Here is a 22369-nt window from a genome sequence, read left to right as displayed (position 1 = left end):
GAAAATACTTTGTGTACACGTGTATTAACGTTTTATTAAATTAGATCGCGGAAATATGGCATTTAAGGATTTAGAAATGTATCGGTAAAATAAATCGGTTGTTTGATAAAAATAGTTGTGAACGAATGTGAAGATAATCAACAGATTTTATTAAGAACAAGCATCAATAATGATAAAAAAACCGAAAGAAAACATTGCGGAAGAAAGTGAGATAAAAGGGATCTGTGAGTAAACACCGCACTTACACGTTTTCAAATCAAAACACCGCACATTCAAGTACACGTTTCAAAAACAAAACATTTGAAGAAATTTCTCTTAGACTAAAAATAATTAAATGGTAACATATTTGTGAATTTGAAAGTGAAACAAACAATATAATCGTGAAGCGAATGAGGCACAATGAGGCCTACAAGTTGTTTAGAAAAAAAATCTTAATGAATTGCATGAACATGCAAATGGGAAAAAACGATCAGACTTATTTTTGAATTTGTCAATTTCATTAAAAAGATCAAAATAAAACATATAAATATGCTTATATTAAAATTATATTATACTTGCATGTGGATCTATGAAGAAAATCATTTATTCTCCCTGCAGTCTCGAAACTGAATATCATTATGTACACGCTATTACATGTAAATAAAAACGCACACGATTTCATTTCTTGAGAGAAAAAATACTGACGTGGTTGATTATTGTATAATTATACAAGTTTTTATATAAAATAGTATTTTTTTTCTTTTAAAATGCTGCAAAATGACATGGATATTTGTATTCACAACATAGCTTTATAAGGCGATTGGGTCTTACTGACGTCATAAGCAAGGGAGGTAAGCCGCGTAAGTCAATGTTCCTTTTCCCGATTAAGTAATTTTGATCGACTGAGGCGCTCACATTTTGCATAAAATATCCAAAAAACAATGTCAGTCTTATTAAATAGGCACTTATGAACTCATTCCCGTATATAACTCAATATGGTCAGGATATCATTTCATATGACCTTTAAAAGACATGTTTTAGTATGAAATGTGTATGCAGGTGTATTATAGTCAGTTTTTACACATATTGTTACGTAGCATACGTTAAAAAAATATTGTATGTTTTTCCTAGAATATTGAGTTTGTGTCAATCATGCTTTCAGTCATTTCCATACAGAATTTCCTCGACACGTACAATGTACACTGTAGTGACAAGTTTTACATGTGGTTTTGATATCTGTATCTCATTCAAACTGCACTGTTAACTTTATGTCTTATTTATCTATTAACGATGAGAGTGTTTATGATTCAAGGGTCTGCATTTGTTATGTAAATATAACATTATACGATTGAGAGTATGAGAGAGAGATAGACTCAGAGAGAGAGAGAGTGTGTGTGTGTAATTACAGTGTACATGTAATTGTTATTGATTGCCTTGCTTCCATGAACCATATATATATATTTCAATAATGCCACATTGCACTAGAAATATTGCTGACAAAGATGTTGAGAGAGAGAGAGAGAGAGAGAGAGAGAGAGAGAGAGAGAGAGAGAATGAAAAGCCATAACAAATTTTATAGTAATATGTCACTTCCCACTTAATGAGTTGTTATAGCTGTTATCATGGTAATGTTTTGACCATGTCTCAGATACTGCATGTGCCCATAAAAAAGTGAAATCTAGGACACACCCTTTTGTTTTGATAATGACAGCATTTAGCTTTGTAATGATAGCTAGTGTATCTTTTTTCTTCTAATCTACAGATTTACCTGCGGCTTCCAGATGATATGAAGATCGGGAATATAGAAAATAATGTCAATTTGATATTGCTAATGACCCAGTCATGTCTGCTGAATCCCAGAAGGTACTTCTTTGTCATGTAATAAACTTACGACTTGTCTTCCATATGTAGATATATTTGGTTTAAGCTGATTGAAAGCCAAGCAAGGTCATCTAAATAGCTACAATGTCTTGTGTAAAAGGTAAAGGTTTATCTGGGCATCTTGTTGCAAATCTGCTTCCTTATCTGTATTTTAAGGGGTGGGAACCTCTGAAAGGAATACCAGGAGTTTGAAAATATTATAAACTTTAAGTGTTTTACACTTTCTGAGAAAATGGGATTTGCAGAAATCCCATGAATTTCTTATGCTGGAAATACGTTTTTCAGATTAGTTTTTGTTATTGACGCAATCATATTTTGGTGTACATAGAATGTTGATAGTTGAAACTCATACAGACAATCATATGTTACATAAGTGTTACATAAGTGTTTATGACTTTGATCTTTGTTCAATATATTTAATAACTTTCTGTCCACTGGATATCTAAATATCTTTGAAGTTACACCATTGAAGTTACACATTCATTACATTTATCATGTGTGTGCAGAATTGATTGAGCCAGGTTTCCTGATGTTGTCATATAAGTGATACATTGTACTGCTTTAAAAAGTATATATCACTTGTGACTTACTGGTATATTAGTACATATTTCATTTGTAAAATTATTTGACAAATTTAAAGTGTTTTGTAGTACTGAAATGTTTTTATGGCTTTTAAAATTGCTGAAAGTACATGCACATGATGCAACTATCTTTTGACGCTGTATATGTAACAAAAAGAAACTGTCAGCTGGGTTTAAAATTAGTGGCAAAATGATGTAATACATGTATGTACAATATTAGAAAAAAATTACATTGTTAGTAATTGCACATTCCATAAATAACTTCATTGAATATATACATGTAAGTATTTGATGACTGCACAATGTTTGCAAAAATTACATATAATTCTCTTAACACTTTATGTTTATTCTATTTTAGTTTCCAGACCATGACATTAATGAATATTTCTTGAATGGAATGCATGAGGATTAGAATGGAACCTTATTCTGCCTTTTTACCAACTCACACCATCTTTTCAAGATTTATGGAGCAAACCAAAGAATTTGTTCTATACACATCATTCATGACATTCTTATTTATGTTGCATGACTTTAAATGTTACTGGATGAATTGTGTTCACATAATGAATACCAGCAAACTTTTTATCGAGTGCACTTAATTTGTATTTTTCCTACCCATCCATCTAACATATGTTTTTATATAACATATTCATATATATGTTATATAACATATTCATATATATGTAACATTTTTTGGAAACAGCTTTTGGAAACAATTTTTTTTAAAGGGACTTGGACACGATTTTAGATCAAAATTTTGTTTTCAATTTCTTTATGCATAAAATGATTTACTTGCACATTTTAAATAATTGACCATAATTTGAATGTTAGAAGTCAAGTTATAAGAGAGATACAGGGTTAAGAATTTATTGTTATGTAAAAAAAGCTCGAGTCTTATGTTTGTTTACAAATAATATAAAGTATGAAATTACCAATTCTTTGAGAAAAGGATTCATAGAAAAGAAGGTAAACTGATTCGATGTGATCATAAATAATATTATTAATAGAAAAAAGCAACATTTGAATGAAACTTACACCAATAAAACACATATGTAAATAATAACCAAATTCGCGCTTTGTTTACAAAACAAAGAATATTTAATTCTTTATTTTTCTTTTAACTCAGTATTTGACTTTCAAATTTTGACAAAGTATTAAAAATACCCATATCAACCATTCTAAATATTGAAAATGGAAATATAAAATTTAGAATTTTAAGCTCAAAGTCAAATCGTGTCTAAGTCCCTTTAATATACTCTTTTGTATACAAACAGAACAAAAATACTTAGTTACAATGGGAAACGGACATAATATGTATAAAAGTGTCTGATAAAAGTATAGGTCTTGTTCATGAACAGAAGAAATTGACAGAAAAATATTCAGTTTTAGCCATGAAATACAAATATTAATATTTTTTAAGAATATTATTTAATCTAAATAGTTATAAAAGTTTTTTTTCCCTTTATTCCAATGTTTGGAAACAAATCCAATATATAATTAAAATTGCTGTACAGTATATCCTATTGATTCCTATAATATATCACTTTAGTTTCTTGAACAGCATGTTTATTACTTTTTTTTCTTAAAATGATGTATACAAGGTCATTAATTTATTTTCATTATATTCAACTGGATACAAATAGGCCTTCTGCAACCTATTCATTGTTTAAATGGTATGGAGTTTTAATTATCTTTCATATGAAAAATGACATCCAAATCTTAAATTGCTGCACATTTTATCCTATCCATCTAATTCATCACTTTATTTATGTTGAACTTCGTGTCTATTAGTATTATGATTTTTTTAGAATGATATATGCAATTTCATTAATTTATTTTTCATTTTAAGAAAATTCATTTAAAAAAAGATCTCTTACAACCTGGGTATTTTTTTTCAGTTTACATAACACAGTGTATTAATTGAATGTAGTTGTGTAGATTTATACATGTACCTACAAGCAATATACATTTAATATTCACCAGGTACATGTACCAGCCTACTATATTTGATAAACAAATGTACTTCTTTCATGCCTTTTTCATGCCTTTTACTCATTGTTATATGTATTATTTATAATTAAAATACTTTGAAAACTTTTCTCAATTTATTTATTTTAATAAGATTAAGAAATGGACTATAGTTAATGCACGTTTTCAAGAGTTGTCTCTCTTGGGGACAATAATGAATGCTCCCCAGGGTTCATGGCCCTGTATATTGAGTAGGCTGTGAGGTGTGCTATTTAAGACACAACATCACATGGGTTCTATATCGTCGTAGCTCAGTGGTTAAAGTATTGGGCTTCTGAGCCGCAGATCATGAGTTCGAATCCGCCTGGAGCTTTTGTTCATGTTTACTGAATTAAATATTCTAAAATGAATTTTTCATTATTGCACATTTTTTTTTCACCTATTTGACTGAAATACTTCTTATCCATTATGCTTTCTGTCATAATCAAGTAATTTTCTGCTGATTTGAGAAAATATTTCAAGGTGTAGTGAGCCACCTTAACACACACGCTTGTTTTAATGTACATTTAGTAAAAACACGCGAGTTATGTACCCTTTTCAAGATGAATGAAATCGCCCAAGTGATCGAAAATCAGGTCACACCCCACTTCGGCGATTTAGTTCCTCCAGTAAATATTCCAGCTATATGAATGTATATTTGTTTTAATCAAAACTGATGATTTTTTGGTAATGATGATAATCAAACACCAATTATTACTTACATTGTACCGTAATAGACAATATGCAACAACTTGTTGCGATGCCCCCCCCCCCCCCCGTTCAAATATGGCAATCTATTTTTAAATCAGGATGGTGAAAATCCCTTTTACTTGAAAACTCTTGCTCACTGTTGCTTATTACATCCCATATAACATTTTCATCAGTTTTGAATGTAAATGCTGACACATTAATCGGTTAGGTATGAAAAATGTTGATATTGCTTACTCCCATTGTCTGCACTGTTTCGGAGAAGGCAACTTTAGATATGCCTGACGTCATGACGTCAGGCAATAACAAGCCGATTTAAAACTTTGAAGCCCAAATCTCTGATCTTCAGATGTGTATCGGACGTAGTATTTGAAAACCTTATGTGGAATCACTAAAACTCGTGGGGTCCAATTTTCGTGGATTGCTTAAATCTTACAGGTTCGTGGGGACGTAATTTCGTGTATTCTTGTATACCTACAAAAGGAATTATGACTTTATTGCCTCAATTTTATTAATTCGTGGAGGATGTTAATTCGTGGATGAGAGGTACCCAGGAATTCCACGAAAATTGAGCAACCACGAAATCTAATGATTCCACAGTATCATTGAACAGGACAAAATTTCAAAGAGTGAAATACATGTTAAGGTACTTCACTATATCAAGACATACTCTTTAAGAGACTACTTCTCAAGATGTACAATGATGTGTGGTTTTCAATTACTAGACACGAAATACGAGTTTGAATCCACATGGACATATTTGCTCAATTTTAGAAATCAGAATTTTTATCCAAAAATTGCATACTTTATCGCCTACTTGACTTTTATGCTTCTTATGAATCATAAATTTATTAGTTATTCTCTGCTGGTTTGAGAAACCATTTTCAGGTGTAGTAAGGCACCTAAACAATAAGTTGACAATGCTATAACTGTGTCAAATTAATTACCTTATTTAATTGTTCTCTGTAGCACTTTTGCTCTTTTTTGAAGTTTAGTTTGCTCAGTGTTTTGTATGGGTTTCGCTTGTTTGCTAGTTTTGGTGTTTTAAATTCACATTTTTCATAGATATGGAGGTTATTTCGTTTGTATCTTTTCCGGAGGCAGAATGACAGGTCTTCTTTTCTACTGTTCAACCATTAGATAACCGTTCATAGATTAGTGTCCGTTGACCAATTATTGATAAATGAGATGTTTCCCAAATAGTTTCTTTAAAAACACAACAACAACAAAAACTCGAGAGTATCGTTGGATATTTTTAATGAAATATACAATTATTTACACAAGTTTAAGCTACCTAGTATATAAAACTACAAACTATTTAAATATCATTCTATAAAAAAATATCTAAAGAAAGAAAATCAAGTAAAAGAAGGAGGTATAAGGACTTTGTCAATGATATGAATAACTCCATTAGTTACAGCTTCGTCAGCCACCACAACATTGGCGCCATTCACCTTTACACCTACAACATGAATAGTGTTAAAAAAACAACGAAGAAAGAATTCAAAGAGCTACTGTAATACTAGTATATGGTTAATAATTTACCTTGCCCAACGACGATGTTGACACTCTTGCCTTCGACAGTTGGGACTGCTCCAGATGTTAGTCCTGAACTAAAGTAGGTGCCGCTGACCACGTGGTATGTAAGTACGTCTAAAAATAGGCAGGGGATTGTGTACAAGTGTTAAAGGGAAATGCTGCTAACGTCTACGTTTGTATGGATGTAATACCTGTGAGTGCCGTTTTGTTTTTCAGTAAATTATCTAGCGTCCCGGGTGGCAGGGCAGCAAAAGCTTGGTCCGTTGGAGCAAACACGGTGAATGGGCCTGGGCCTAAAACATTCAAAACGTCATTTATAGCAATTTATGTCTGTTGAAAGCTTCTGCATGGGATGTGAAAACAGCAAAGAATTGCACACACCTGACAAGGTATTCTGCAGACCTGCTGCTACTACGGCCTTCACCAGAGTTCCCAGCTCACTCAGTCGCTCCGCTGTCTTCACTACATCCATCACAGGGATAGGAAACTCCACTCGGTTGATGACGTGGATGACGCCATTGGTCGCATTCTGATCTGCTAGAACTACCGGACTTCCATCAGCTGTGATGACCTGCGCAGAACAGCAAAAATACGAAAAGTACAACAGGGCCGTGATTATGTTAGCTGGTGTTAGTATGAAAATTTTTATATTCTTACCTTGCCGTTTTGGTAAATGTTGATTCTGACGCTTAGCTTTGGGTCAAGCGTCTGTACTACAAGTTCATTTTTAAGCTGACTTGAATACGTCTTTCCACTGAGAACATGGAATTTAAGAACCTCCTGTAAAGCTTCTTTGTTTTTCTTCAAGAATTCCACCACCTTTGGTGGTAGTTTGGCGAAAGCTTCGTTAGTAGGGGCAAAAACGGTGAACGGTCCTAGCAGAAAAAAATGTATAACACATCTTTACTAATAAATGAAGGTTTTTGTTTTCTTGCCTTGCTTTCTGAATTGTTTTTTGAAAGTAAAATTGGAAATAATCATCCTTTATTAGTATTTCGTAAAATAATATTTAGTTTCAATAACTGAGGAGAGGAACTAGTAAGTCGTTAAAACTAGTTTTCAATCTATTTGATTAATTTTAATAAAATGTTCAAACCAAACAAAAATTACGAATTCTGAGATCTATAGCATTACTATTGACAAAAGTTTGGGTTTATATGATTCTAATATATAATTTTGTTTGCCTACTTTACAATATGATTTAAATCAATCCATAAATTAAGATATGTTACTCTGAGGAAAGAAGCATCATAAACATTGTTGTTTGATGTTTTCGGATATTATTGAATAGTATCATATTACTGTTTTCTTGTTTCAAGACGAATTTGTATTTCTGATGCCTTAATTTTTTTGGACTTATTATCGTTCATTGATATCCGCCCCCGCATATCCAAATCTCACAGGCTCGCTCAAGGCGATCCGGACTGAATTATCTAATCTACAGATATGCCTTCATAAATATACTATATTTATCCGTAATGGCAATTTCAAGGCAATGAACATTTGATGTCATCCTACAACGTTAAATAATTACCTCCAGTAGCCAAAGTATCTGCCAGACCAGCCTCCGTTGCAAACTCTAACAAGGTTGTTGCTCCAAGCTTTTTTGCAACCTGTACAATGTTGCCTTCTTGGCACAGTGCAAACCCAATTAAACAGAGAGGAAGAATCGCCTTCATCATTGTGCTGTCAGTGTGTATGAATTCTCAGAGAACACGTTCTCCGATTCTTTTATAGAGACCTTGTCACGTGTGGCTATGTTACGGAAGATTATTTGATTGTGTAACAGTGTTCCTTGGTCATCTGTTCCAAATTCTGACTGGCAATGCTCGTACTATTAGTTAGCCATCAAAGAAGATATTGAGAGAAAACTTGAAGATTAAACAGACGGCGGTTTACATATTCAAGAGTTTCATATAATGCTACATAATAGCCGGGTTTCAATTAGCAATACGTTCTTAACAGAAAAGGTGTATTTGTCCTTTAATACATAATAAATTTTATATAGTACATGTTTTGAATTAAGTTTTAGATAGCAGTTTCCTCAATAGTTAGGTCACAATTTGCAGTATCAAGTTTATACACGAAACTTAAACTATTCCAGTGTTTTCAGTATGCCAGTTCATCGTACAGGGTGTCCAGAAATATCTGATACTCTTTACTTCTTCAATAACTTTTGATTTTATTTGTTTATCAAAATACCAAATGCATTTTTAGCATTGTTTATTAAAACACAACGAATTTACGAGAGTGTTCCAAATGACGTCCTTTTGATGAATGACAACTTCAAGTCGATGAGTAAAATTCCTCCCAACAGCCACTATACGGATCTTATTTATTAAATCCTCTTACTATTTAAACAATATGTTTGTTGGGTTGTTTTCCCCTCTGTATTAATTTTTTATAATTCGTACAACTGTATCTGGAGTCTGTGCTGAATAATACAGTTCAGGTGTAAAACGAGCATGCCTATATATTCTCTTGTCCGAGTCATCTTGGATAAAATTCAAGCAAAGAAATATGATGCACTTTTGTGACATAATAATTCAAAGAAAAGAAATGTTCTTCTCCAAAATTTTCGTAGGGAAAATTTGAAACGATTTTATTTGAGTCACAATTTACAAGTTTTGGCCAAATGTTAATTATTTATACGAATTACACATGGTATCAGATATTCTGGGACACCCTGTATGATTTTTATTAGTATCACATGAAATAAAACAATAAGTCATTCGATTGATATAGTATTTGATACAATAAACTACTTCTAAAAGATGATATGAGCTACTGATAAGTGTTCTGTAAACATTACCACGCGACCTGGAGCTGGACACGTGAGTCGGTCTGGTATCAGAGATAACTAATTTAGGTCAAAGGTGTGAGCGACATATGGTTAGAAGGCTGTGGACAGTGCATTATTTCGTTCGTTGAAGATTATTGTAGCTGGACCAATACAATCATCAAAGCCAGTATTTAAAATAGCAAAGCGCCTTTTTTTATTTTCGAAATCTTTTTTAAAGTGATCTTACACTTCATAACATTAAGAATAGTCTTTGTTTAAATTCGAAATTATAGGAATTAACGATGAACAAATCTGTAGTGCTTATTTTATTCTCAGCACTGTTATTTATATTCATCTCAACTTGTTTCTCTGAAAACTCTGCAAAGAAACTGGCCTAGATATTGGTATACGATATTTTGATAATGGACCGTTGCTTCCATGATATCGAGCAAGCTTTACAAGAGTTGTCTGCTTATAATGATGACCTAGGATTGTCTGTTATATTTAGTAAGTTCTTCTGGTCGCACAGAGATGCATAGTGTGAACACAGGTTAATGTTCATGTGACGAATATGCAATTGTGTAATACCTTACATGTCAATTGAAATCTTTATATTATGCCATGTCCGTCTAAATCTTTAATGATTTAACCAGAACATAATTGATGCTTTCTGTTTTTTTTGAGTGATTTATTATCACGTTGTTATATATTCTATTATATAAATGGATTTAACCTATACCTCTGACTAGTCTATTGAATTATACGTGCATGTATACTTATCATGTGTATCAATTTAATGTTAAATGCATAAATGCAAGTTAATTGTATTTAATTGGGATAAAAGTCGCAATTATATAGACGTGACCTAATGTTAGCAAATCAAAGAAAAAAAATAAATCAAATTTTTGGTCAAATATTAAAAAAATTGAAAGTTCTAAACCGGTGAATTTATTTTGCCTGTAATGTACTTTTCTCTACTAATATCAACAGGTGTCCAATACCACCTTTAGTCCGTGCAACCCGAATGCCTCAGTCGGTTCTCAACCAACAATAATTTTTGAAACTTGTATATATCCCCTAAATTGAAAATGATGTGGTGGCCAAATATAGACTTTTCTGAATTTAATTTAAAAATAAATACTTTTAAAATGTGTAATAGAAAATTTATTAATGTATGCAATCAGTCATAGCAACAGCAATGAACTTGATCATTAATGTTGTATTTGCTGAACACGAATAGAACTATATATTTTAAGTGCAAGTGTGTGAAGAGTACCTGACTATAGTAATGAATCTTAAATAATTAATAAACACTGTTCGAAAAATTTTAAAAACTTTGGTAATTCATTCGGGATATGAAGGTGGCGACATTGCAGAAAATATAATTTTTTCTGCAATAATATAGCCCGCATGAATCATCAAAGAAAGCATTTATTATTCATATTTACATTTTTCTTTTAACTAATTAAAAGACTGATTATAAAAAGTAAGTAAAATTCACTTAATAACTGTTAATGTAGATAATTACGTTTGCTAAAAGAAACAGCCAAACTGTCTCCTGTGAGACCATCCTGATTATTTCGTGCAGTCCGTGATTTTTCTTAGGTCGCTGTAGATTTCAACCAATCGATAAACAAGGCGTGTCAATTTCAATCCTGTCAGTTTCGGGGCGTGAAGATTTCAGTTTGGCTGTTTCTATATTGTTTTGACTGCGAACAAGGTATTTCAGATCTCAAGGTTTGATAGATTGATCATTCGAGTAATAATTCCATGAAATGGAGTAAACTTTTCATAATTTAGGTTTAATCCTGAATTCTGTGTGCTGCACTTGCATACTCAGTAGTTCGTAGTAGGAGGAAATTATTAACATCAATGCAAATATAACTCATGAACAATATGGAGTCTACTCTTTCATCGCCAATTATTTTGTGACGTGTATCTCGGAAAAAATTAATGTGTTTTCACTCGTAATAATGTGATACATGTACATGTAACTCGTTGAGTTGAGAACTATACTCCGGATACAATGTCAGTATCTTCTAATAACGGAAGGATTTTTTTCATTTCTAAAACATACCCCTTCTTTGACTTCGTTTATTGAATGTAAATTATAATTTCGGTTACGCTCTGTTTACTACAGTAAAAATTACAATATTGTAAAATAAATTTCACAAAAAAACAAGAAATGATACTGAAAAACTTAAATTTATAAGCAGGTCATTTTTCTGCAGGGGTCACTTTTCTTCACGTAGAGTGAGCTCATTTTTATGAACACGACACTTATTCTTAATGCAAAATGGTAATTTTTCTTCGTATAATAATGACCCCCCCCCCCTCTCCGGTCATTTTTCTGCGTCAAAAAATGACACCGGTCATTATTCTACGGTTACATTGGACAAAAGGTGATCAGTAAAGCTCTCCTGAGCTTTCAGCTTAGGTGAGCTAAAGACCAATTGGGCTTTGTTGAGTCATTAATCGCTGTATCCTAATTTCGGGCTTTCTTGAGTCATTGATCGCTGTATCCTAATTTTGAAATTAAATTGATCAACAAATCTGACTGAACAATGTTGTAATAAGCTATTTCTATTGTATATTGAACACATGGGCTGGATTAGTTCTTCCTGTTCTAGTAGATACAGTCTTTGAAGTTTATGAAAAATGCATCAAACACAACAACTGAAGTTTGTTAAGATACTTTACTTTAAAAAAAACTTTTGATACAAATTTTCAATCCTTAAGGTTTTGGCATTAGTCATTATAAAATCTATCACAATGAAAAGAAAACCAAGAACTGATAGCATCATGGTTGTAGCCATGGATGCCTCATAAAGATAAAAATATGGAATTAAGAGCTGTCGGCAAAGAAGCGTCGCATGGTTCCAGTCATCTTAAAAAAGAAAACAATGAGAAAAAACATGACATATATTGGGACTGTGGTGACAGATACAGACTTCTGGCCAATGGTTGTAGTCATCATGCATGATCACAGACAGACTGGCTGACAACATCAAAGCATTGCTTAATATCAAGTGTCAGACTCCTCTGGACTTCAAGACGTTTGTGACGAGTCTACGATAAAGCCCACCGACATCAACAAACAATGAATAAGATATCTTCTGTAATAAATAATTTTCTGTATATACATCACGATCAGTTTCATAGCTGTTCAAGTGATAATCTCACAACAGTACATGTGTACTGCATTTTCACATTCACGCACCATTCAAATCAATTTCTATCATGATTATACTTAACACACATAAATGTAAATAAAGTATGGGGAAGGGAAGGTAATGAAATAAAGAACATCGCAATAAAATTATTGTTAGTCCTGTGGAGTTCACTGCTGTAAAATGGAGGTTTTTAAGATATATGAATCAAATCCAATAACATCACACTATCATAGAAAATAATGTTTCAAATGAAAGAACAAGTGCATATACAATGTACAATGTATTACTTTATATATACAAAGTCAGTTATTGGTAAATCTCCTTTCGGGAGATGTAACTTAGTAATCAGAATTGTATTGATCATGTTGGAACATTGGGATCTAATAGTGCTTTATTCAAGACAATGAACAAGAAGCATAAAAAACCCAGATATCAAATATACATATAATTAAGATGATATCTAGATATATCAATGAGAATTTTTTAAAGGCTTGAAATTCAACCGAAAATAACAGATTCTCTTAAGAATATAAAATATTAATATGTCACTTGCTACATGTATCCACATGTATATGCATGTCTTTTCTGGTTAAAATGAAACAAGTATTTGCATTCCTTATATAATTATACAAGACACATACACAACATTTTTTAAAACTATCTTAGGAATATGCAATAGTACCATAATAAAACACAAATTTTGATACTGAAAATGCTTAATTTAGCATTTCTACAGTCCATTTCTCTCAAGTTTCATGTGACAATGCACAAGTATCTCAGATTTACTCTAGAATGACCAGTTTATGACTCATGAACAGATGACAACCATTTGCTGCACATTCTCTGATGCAGAGTGTTATAAATGATAAAACAATAATGCAGATCTGGTATTTAAAACCAAGGGTATATAATGCTCTCCAACAGTGGAGTCTTGCACCCATATAAATTCAATGAAAATTGAAACAAACATGAATCCTGAAGCACTACGGAATGAATTATGATGTCATTTAGCAAGGAACAATTTCTCACATTCAGAAAATCACAATGTTTGGTCTGGAGCTTGGTTTTTGTTTCTATGGTAACATCACAGTCTCTCCACAAACATAGGAATATCACAGCTGGGGTTGAAGGATTGGTTTTTTCTTGTATTGGCCAAAGGTCAATATCTAAAACTGTGAGCATGTCTAGTCAAACGGAACTTCTGAAAATACCGCAAACAATAAACAATTACATAGGATCATTTAAACTGTCACTATTTTCATTCTAATAAAAATATTTCATATTTTTGTCAATTTAAATAGATATTTCAATGGCAGCAAGTGCTGAGAGTTAAGGATTTTGTTGTTCTTCTGACAAGTAGTTGCAGTATTCATGCTTTGTTGTATATCAGGCATCATACAATCCAACCCATGCAGGTGACACCTAGAACTCACTCACTTAAACCATACTTGTATACACATGGAAAATTCTACTACTGAATTATATTCATCAATTCATATTAAAACACTGCAATCATTTCAAGCTTTAAACTTTCTGATCCTTTCAAAATCCATCTGTTAAAAAATTCCTTATTGCACAGACTAAGAACTTTCATGGTAAAAAATAAAAAAAGACTTTCAAATTATACAACACTAATGTATACAAAGTCACAATAAAATTCTATAAGTATTTACATAATATATCATAATATATATCGAATATATAAATATAACATACAAAAGAAACATTGCATCAAGCAATAATTAACCAGAACCAGCTGGTTTGAATCTTAAAAGGACAATGTACCTATCACTTAAATCTCATGGATGCCAAGTCTATTATGCATCATGAAGCAGAGAATATTTATCCTGATTTTTTTTTGTGACAGTCTGCTTTCTGCACACAAAACAAAGGATAAAATCCACCTCAAATTGGCTTGCTGAACATATTTACAATATACAACTGATATACTGGAATTTGCATTAGTTCAAGCATATATACAATTATGGCAATAAAACTGTACACACCAAAAGTACAACCAGTGGAAGAAAAGCATAAAAAATCCAAGAGAATGGTAGAAGGTATACAACATGCAAAATGTTGCTTAAAAATACAAAGAACTGGTGAGTATTGGTACATACAACCTTCACATTCTTGGTGTTTTATGATCAGAATATACAGATGAAATTATGCCAATAACAAGCCAACCAAACTTGATTTAAAGATGCCCATTTTCACAGAAATACTCATTCTTTATAATGATAAAAATGAAATACTACTGTAAATCTAATGAAAATGAGAATCTGCAAGTAAGCCTATTTGGCAAGCATTGATAAGTATGGAAGACAAGCATATTCCACTCCCAACAGGCCAGAGAAGTCAATCAATTTCTGCACCACTCAGAAAGTAATATATATTGAATTTTGTCCCAAGGATTTCTCATCAACCACAGGGAGGATAAGCCTTGTAGAAGAGGATTACTATTAATCAATGACTGCTCGAGTGTTGTGAGTTGATCAACTCTTGCTGACCTGCAGCATGACTATAAATCTGAGGAAACAGCATCTGAGAAAGAACTCCATGCAGGTACAGAAGGATCATAAAGAGGTGACAAATACCATTTCATCATCACTTGGCTCAGAAGAGCTCTGGCTGTAGCCTTTATGATTGAGGTCATCCTTCGTGGAGTAACAATTGTAGTCTTTCATCTCCTGCACCAGAAAACCACCCAGGTGTTCATAGTAAGGGCTTCTCTGTCCTGGGTGGGTGGTGCTGGTGTGGTTTTCATCGGGTGGGTGTAATAACATTCTAGCTGCTTTGTCCAGGTCATCAGCTGTCATGTCATTGGCCTCTGCAATTTCTTGCTGTAACGTGTGAGCATCCACATAGCGGTCCAAACCCTCCTCCGTCAACACCTATAAAGAAAAGCAAAACTCAAACATTGTGAAAACTCTAGAATCATGATTAAATGCCAGGCTTTTTAAAAAAAAGATCAATTGGTATCTCTGTATTTCTCACCACACTCAATCTGATTAACTTAATGATTGCATTACACTTAATTTTTGCTTTAAATTCATTGTTTGATCAATCAATTTTGAGCTCTGCAATTTGACAAACAGGTTCTCTCTTCTTTCAGACATTTTTGTTCATGAGTGTTATTTACCACTTAACAGGTTAATATTAATGAAAATTGTAGAAATTGATGGAAATTATCCATATATTCTTGATCTTGGGGTAGTCTTGTGTAAATAAATGGTACAATTTCATATTTTTTGGTTGATACATATAATTTTTTTTTTAAATCACTTTAAATCAGGAAAAAATATTATGTGCACATCAAACATTATACAGGAGGTGTGTATGAAAATGCTTCACAGTAGGGAGCTATCATCAAAATACATTAAAGCCCTCTTTGCCCTTAATTTGAAGGGTTAGTCCCTTTCTCTTTATGTTAAATGAAAACTCTTTTATAAATTTTTATTTGTTCTACATGTCATTACATAATATTATTCAAAGAAAACCACAACAATAATGATACATTTTTATCTCAATTATTTAGTTCAGCAATCTTTGATGCCTTTGGTCATAAAATGATGAAAATGCTTTTATTGTATCTACTATCTTTGGTGTACAATCCTTGAAAATTTGAACTTAAGAGTAAAAATCAACAAGCATCAAGCATTCCATGGAAAGTGGAAAAATTATTTTTTGAAAAGCTGCTTGTATATTATAGATTTTAATCTACTTAACACAAAAACACTGTTAAACAATGATTTTTGTCATAGTAAGGGACTGGTATCCAAGGAAATTTATTTCCTTAGTTACGGGTGCACAAATCTTTGAAAATAAAACAATGATTTTAGCTAAACATCTACGTAAATTATTCCTTTACATGATATTATATAGTATTTTGCTTTTTGTATTTATAATTAGATTGAGGGTTCCCATTTTTAGAAAAAATTAAAATTTTAAATATTTCATTGTAATTGTTGCCATGACAACAGGAAGAGAACATGCATTTAGACGCCTATCGATTTTCAAAAATTGCACATCTTTATCACTTTATATGAAAAATCTACAACCACTGCTGGAAAAATGAATTATGTATTTCTGTTAGTGATCATCTGTACTATATATATGCAAAATAAAATCCATAGGCAACTTTGAGGGGAAAAAGTTGTACAAGGTTTAAAAGTATATCAAATTTGCATTTTAAGCTTTTACAAAGGGTTAGAGGTAACATAAAAACCAAGTATTATTAAATTGAATAGATCATATTGTACCTTATTTTTAAAATATTCCCTGGTTAAAAATGCACAATAAGTCAAATTTTCTATTTTATAAAGGATTTTTTTTAAAATGACATTTTAAAGATCATTCATTTTCATCTAAAATTAGAAAACATAGACACACGGACGTAAGGGCAAATATAAGGTAAAATATTTATTTCATTTATAAATGAGGTATTTTACTCCTCAATGTGGTTGAATCATAAATTTAGTGAAAATCTGTATACAAAACAATCATTGAAAATATTATGTACAAAAAAAGCAAGGGAAGGAGGTCAGGTTTTACCCTCTGAGTTCATTTGATTTGACCTTTTTGTACTAAAAGTGCAATTCTCAACATAATGAAATATGACTTCGATATTCTTGACAAAAAATGGGAACAATAACATCATATACCAATATTGTTTTTCATTAAGTACTATAATGATGGTCAGAATGTATATATAAAATGAATATATATATAATACATGTATATATATTTTGTTTAAGTTGCATCTTTCCTGACCTTTTTGTACTTAAAACTAGCCAACTTTAAATAATAAGTGTGAACTGAAATAAAAGCTTTCTGAATGTTTAAATTTCTTATGATTTCAATGCAGTTTTCTGGATATTTTTTTTCCAATTCATAAATAAGATATCATATATAAATGTTTAGAAAGAGGGCTTTAAATGTAAAATTCTTACAAAAATGGCTTAAAATACTCCAGGCTTTTTCTTTGTATTTGATGCAGTTTATACTGAAAGTCTATCACCTATAAAGCTCTCTGAAGGGCATAATTTTTTAAAGTGACCCCAGTTTAGAAGAAAGATATGCTCTTCATCTTTATATGTAATACTGAATCTCCAGTCTACTCTAACATGTCTAAGAGATTTCAAGTTGTTCTGATAAAATGAAATACCAAAAGATTATGGTGGGGGGGGGGGGGGGGTCATCATAATTCATTTTTCAATATGTATATTTCAGAAAAAAACATTGCTGCATGAAAAAGTATGTGCAGAGATGTTATTTTAAAAAATGAAGGTCAGAAAAAGAAATCAAGGAGGTAACTTAATTATTCCTCAGAATGCGAAATATCCAATTTAGATGTTTATCTGATTATTATAAAGATTTTATAGTTGAACACAGTCCCCAATAGTTTCTTTTTTCAGTGATATCGCCTCGAAACTTATTTGGATGTAACTATAGCAAATAAATGACAATAGTTGTTTCAGTTAAATTGGTCATATCCGCCCCCTCCCAGCACCCACGCATGCAGGAATTTCACATAAGAAATATTGTCTCAATAGAAATATTCAATCAACAATATATGTATATGCTTACTTTAAGAATTGATCTACTAAGCCACATTTAAAAAGTGTTCTCTCCCTCTCCCAACTCGATCAGTATTTAAACTTTTTGTCATTAAGATGGGGAAATATTTTTTCTTCAAAATCTAATAATCAATTATTTTACATAAAATTGAATTGGTCTGCAAAAAATTTAAATAATTTAATTTGTAATTAAAATCAAGATGATTCAGAGAAATGTTTTGACAGTCAGCTGATATAGATAGTACAGTAGCCTTAATATCAATGTGTGAATTGTTGGTTTATATTCATATGCATGAATTCATTTCCTATTTAGTCTTGATTTTGTCAATGTGATCAGGGCAGTTCAAATAGCTTGACATAAACCTGTATTACTGCTTTTACTGCAGAACTTGCTGAATGCTCTATCTAACATTGAGTTCCTTCTTTATTTAACAATGTAAAGTAAACACAAATAAAAAAAATCTTATGAATATCAACTTTATTTTTTACCATAATTCATTTTCTTGTACATGTATTCAAGATGTAATAATTTTCAATGAAAATAATTCAACAACTCAAATGATCAAGTGGTAATAAATCATTATGCATCAGCATTGACAAATGAACACATTTTATTTTCAAAAGTAGACACTGAGTATAAGTCAGGCATACATTTGCTTTGAAATAGTTCAGAAATACTTTTTTTACCTTTGTATTTAACCCAAATATCCCTATACATATATAATAAAAATAGTTTTTGAATTCTATTTATAATAATAAGATTTTCAGTTTTAGTTGAAAGCCAGCTCTTCTTTTCTGTGGAACAAAGTGGCTAACATAGCTGTTTATCTTCAAGGATGAAAGAAATTCTGCTAAAGAAAATCATCCCTTGTCAACTTTACTTTTAATTCGTTGCATTCGTTGGTCTGTTTTTTCGCAATTTCACATTCACCCTCTTTTTTTGCAAAATTTAAATATTTCAAGCATTTCTCTGATCTGTCTGGTGTGAATATTTCAATTTTTGTGTAGACATGGTGGATTTTTGTGTCCATCCTCATTTGAGTTGATTCATTTGGCTTGCATGTGACACATTTTCTGTTTACAACCCACTAAGTTGTCTGTAATAAAACAAAGAACCTGTTACAACTAATATAACTTTCCATCCCCTATTTAGGTAAAGGTCCATACCCCACTTGATAAATAAAATGCGTACAGATTTTTTTCATATTTTTCAAACATGTATATGAGCATATGTTCTTATCAAATTTTACTCAGTTGGCTGGTCCATCGGAATCATTAAAGCTATGGCCGTGGCTAAAAAAGAACCGATTGCGGAAAACGGCGCTTTTTTCATACATAATGAATCTAAGCCTAAGCCTGAAATTTTACTTTCACAAAATCATTTTTTGACTTGTATCCTATGTAAAATGAAGGAATTATCATTTCAAAACAAATAATTTTTTGTTCACTTGCTTATTTATTAAAATATAGATAAATCTGCTTACAAATGAGATAAAATGATTTAAATTTTCAAAGCGAATTTAAGTTCTTGTAATTTTATTTACGTACAGAATTCTCTGAAATATTGATATTATTTACCCCTTAACGTCCTTAATCAATTGGAAATAAAATTACCCAAAGGACCGGCCTTTTCTGGATCACAATGGGCGTATTTTTGGTAAAAAACATTAAAATATATATTTTGAAAAAAGATCCGTAAAAATAAAATTGTGCATAGGTTTATTATTTCATCACTCTAAAAAATATGTTTAGTTTATTGTTGAATAGAAAACATGATTTAAACAAACTGTTGATTAATCTGTATTATTTAAATCGCAAAATATGGTTTCTTTTGGAATCTTTAAGTATAATGGATCGAGATCGGTATTTAGAAATTGCAGTCACACGCGTGGATAATGCTAACTACCTGATATGCTTTTAAGACAAACCTCTATTCAACCTTTTTTTAACTGGTTTAAAGACTGTTCTTAAAATGAAATAACTTTTCTTCAGCATATGGTTTTAATTCTAAAAACATTTTTTGTGTGGAAAATATATATATGCTCGTTGCTAAGCGAAAAGGATAAAGATGATATCGGTCAAATTATTTCCCCTTGTGTATTTATCTCCCTTATGCACTGGAATAGATCTCGGTCAGGATTTCATTTTGGGTGTTTATGGACTTTCGGGGATTAATGTTCAAATATTTGGATAAAATTCAACCTTATAATGCATTGATGTTTATGCAGGAAAACAGTAAGAGGTCTATATTTTCAAAACGAGTACGCAATCAACACAACCCAGTCAAGTTTTCATTTCGCTGATTAATAGGCCTAATTGATTGCAGTTGTCAGTATTTTAAATAGCTTTGTTTTGAATCAATTTCTAGGTCAGCTTGATTTCAGAACAAATTAGACCCGGCCTCGTTAAATTACACCTTTTAACGCTAGCTCTCAATTAGATCGGGCACGGACAAGACGTAATAACGCGTGAATTACATCAGACGTTGTTTTGTGACGTATGGATAATTACCTTAATTAAACTGTCTTGAAAACGCATAGAGTAAAGTATTTTACTGTTATAATTCATTAAATATAGGTGAGAAATCTTGACTTTTTCAAGCAATATGGTACAAATAGTTGATTTTATATTAATACAACATTAATTATCAACATATAGAATAATAAGAAGACTGATCAATTATTCACACAAGATACATTTAAACATGTACTTGTATAATACATGTACCAAAATACATGTAGCTACCATAGTCTATACATGTGTGTTGATATATTTTTCATTTAAATTTTGTCATTTTCCTTGATGCACAAAACACTATGTACACTAAGCAATCACGTATAAATTTTCTTTGTCATGTTTAAACTATTATTTCTCTTGTGTGCATTGACATGTTAATCCGAATTTTCACGAAGATCTACAGCATCCACTATTTCTCCCGTTAAAGAAATGTTTGCTTGTAGAAAATAAGAAACCAGTAAAAGTTGTCACTTACCATGATCATGAACTAAATTAACACTTCTATAATCCAGAAACTAAAATCCATAGTCGTCTCACTTCAGCTCCGTTGAAATATTGGATGTAAACAATGTAAACAAAATGCCGTTTTTACCTCCTTTCGTAAGAGAGTCATGTTAAAGGGAGGTTATTAGAGTAAAACTTGCACGTTTCCAGGTGTATAAAATCGGTATTTATTTATAAACGGGTGATTTGCCTAAAGATTTTTTAATTGATTCTTCTAGAATAAATGTCATTATATAAATATGTAGTGTTTGTTAACCTTGACATGGTTGTAGAATGTTATAAAAAGTGCACTAAATTGACTGGTGTTTGCATGCAAAATTAACCAGATAAAACGGGTATAAATATCAAAGGATGAAGTAAATGTAAATTCTTAATAATGTTTAGATTACAGCAAAGTGTTTTGTAGTATAAAAAATTATTGATAGAGTTTTAAGATGATTTAACATAATATTGTATTTGTATATACAACAATTTTCATGTTAAAATGAAGTACAAATCAGTCAGTCTAAAAGCACGTGGTTTTCATAGTAACAACACCAATAATAAAAAAATTACCCAAATATTTTTAATACAATCTTCATTCTGATTATCTTTATATGTGTTTTAATCATTATTGTTTTTATGTCACTTTCCGTATTATTCACAAAATGCTCGATGCTTGCTGATTTTGACTCTTAATATCTTTATTCATTTAGGAGAAAATCCCTTGACAAGCCGACCCTCTTAAAATCATTAAAACATCAATATCCTAAAACTGAAAATGACGACATCAAGAAAAATTGCAATAACCCATTGCAGATCAATATCCGTTCTGTAAGTTTCATAAAAATCAGCAAAGCTGTTCTCGAGAACTCACATGCACAAAAATGCATAAGAAAAAAAAATAATTAGGGAAAAACTAAGAAACAAGAAGGTCTTCCATTTGCATACATCAATCATGAGCAGTGATATGTATGCATAGATCTGAAATGGCACAATGTCAATGGTAAACTGCCATTCTCTTAACCCATTTTTAAAAATGTTACAAAAGTTCTATGGAAACAATTGTTTATCCTCATTACTTTACTGCTTAGAATATCATATCATTCTATATTTTCAAAGCAATGTATCACTTTAAAT

General features: G+C 31.4%; 2 protein-coding genes and 2 long non-coding RNA genes across 23 annotated transcripts in view; 1 reads left to right on the top strand and 3 right to left on the bottom strand.

Annotated features, from left to right (window-relative positions):
- Positions 1-1263: 1263 nt before the first annotated feature.
- On the top strand, positions 1264-4455 carry LOC128160492 (uncharacterized). Its single transcript, XR_008240293.1, has 2 exons — positions 1264-1842; positions 2800-4455. It is a non-coding gene; the product is annotated as an uncharacterized LOC128160492 (long non-coding RNA).
- Positions 4456-6396: 1941 nt separating this feature from the next.
- Positions 6397-8406, bottom strand: LOC128159940 (periostin-like). Its single transcript, XM_052823172.1, has 6 exons — positions 8230-8406; positions 7353-7570; positions 7077-7266; positions 6887-6988; positions 6702-6809; positions 6397-6618 (listed from the first exon to the last, which is right to left on the bottom strand). Exons 1-6 carry the CDS (start codon positions 8375-8377, stop codon positions 6515-6517), a joined length of 870 nt encoding a protein of 289 aa, XP_052679132.1. The 5' UTR covers positions 8378-8406; the 3' UTR covers positions 6397-6514.
- Positions 8407-12158: 3752 nt separating this feature from the next.
- Positions 12159-22369, bottom strand: part of LOC128158970 (muscle calcium channel subunit alpha-1-like) — a 99613-nt gene continuing 89402 nt past the window's right edge. For all 20 annotated transcript variants that reach the window (XM_052821984.1, XM_052821969.1, XM_052821985.1 and 17 more), the window contains 2 exons: positions 15248-15544; positions 12159-13851 (listed from right to left, as the gene is read on the bottom strand). In XM_052821984.1, coding sequence (XP_052677944.1) covers positions 13810-13851; positions 15248-15544 — 339 coding nt within the window. In that variant the 3' untranslated portion in view covers positions 12159-13809. The remainder of the gene's footprint in view (positions 13852-15247; positions 15545-22369) is intronic.
- Positions 18693-22367, bottom strand: LOC128158975 (uncharacterized). Its single transcript, XR_008240080.1, has 2 exons — positions 21222-22367; positions 18693-19326 (listed from the first exon to the last, which is right to left on the bottom strand). It is a non-coding gene; the product is annotated as an uncharacterized LOC128158975 (long non-coding RNA).

Source organism: Crassostrea angulata, chromosome 8 (genome assembly GCF_025612915.1).
Source record: "Crassostrea angulata isolate pt1a10 chromosome 8, ASM2561291v2, whole genome shotgun sequence".
In the NCBI taxonomy this organism is placed as follows: Eukaryota; Metazoa; Mollusca; class Bivalvia; order Ostreida; family Ostreidae; genus Magallana; species Magallana angulata.
This window is presented reverse-complemented; position numbering and strand designations above follow the sequence as displayed.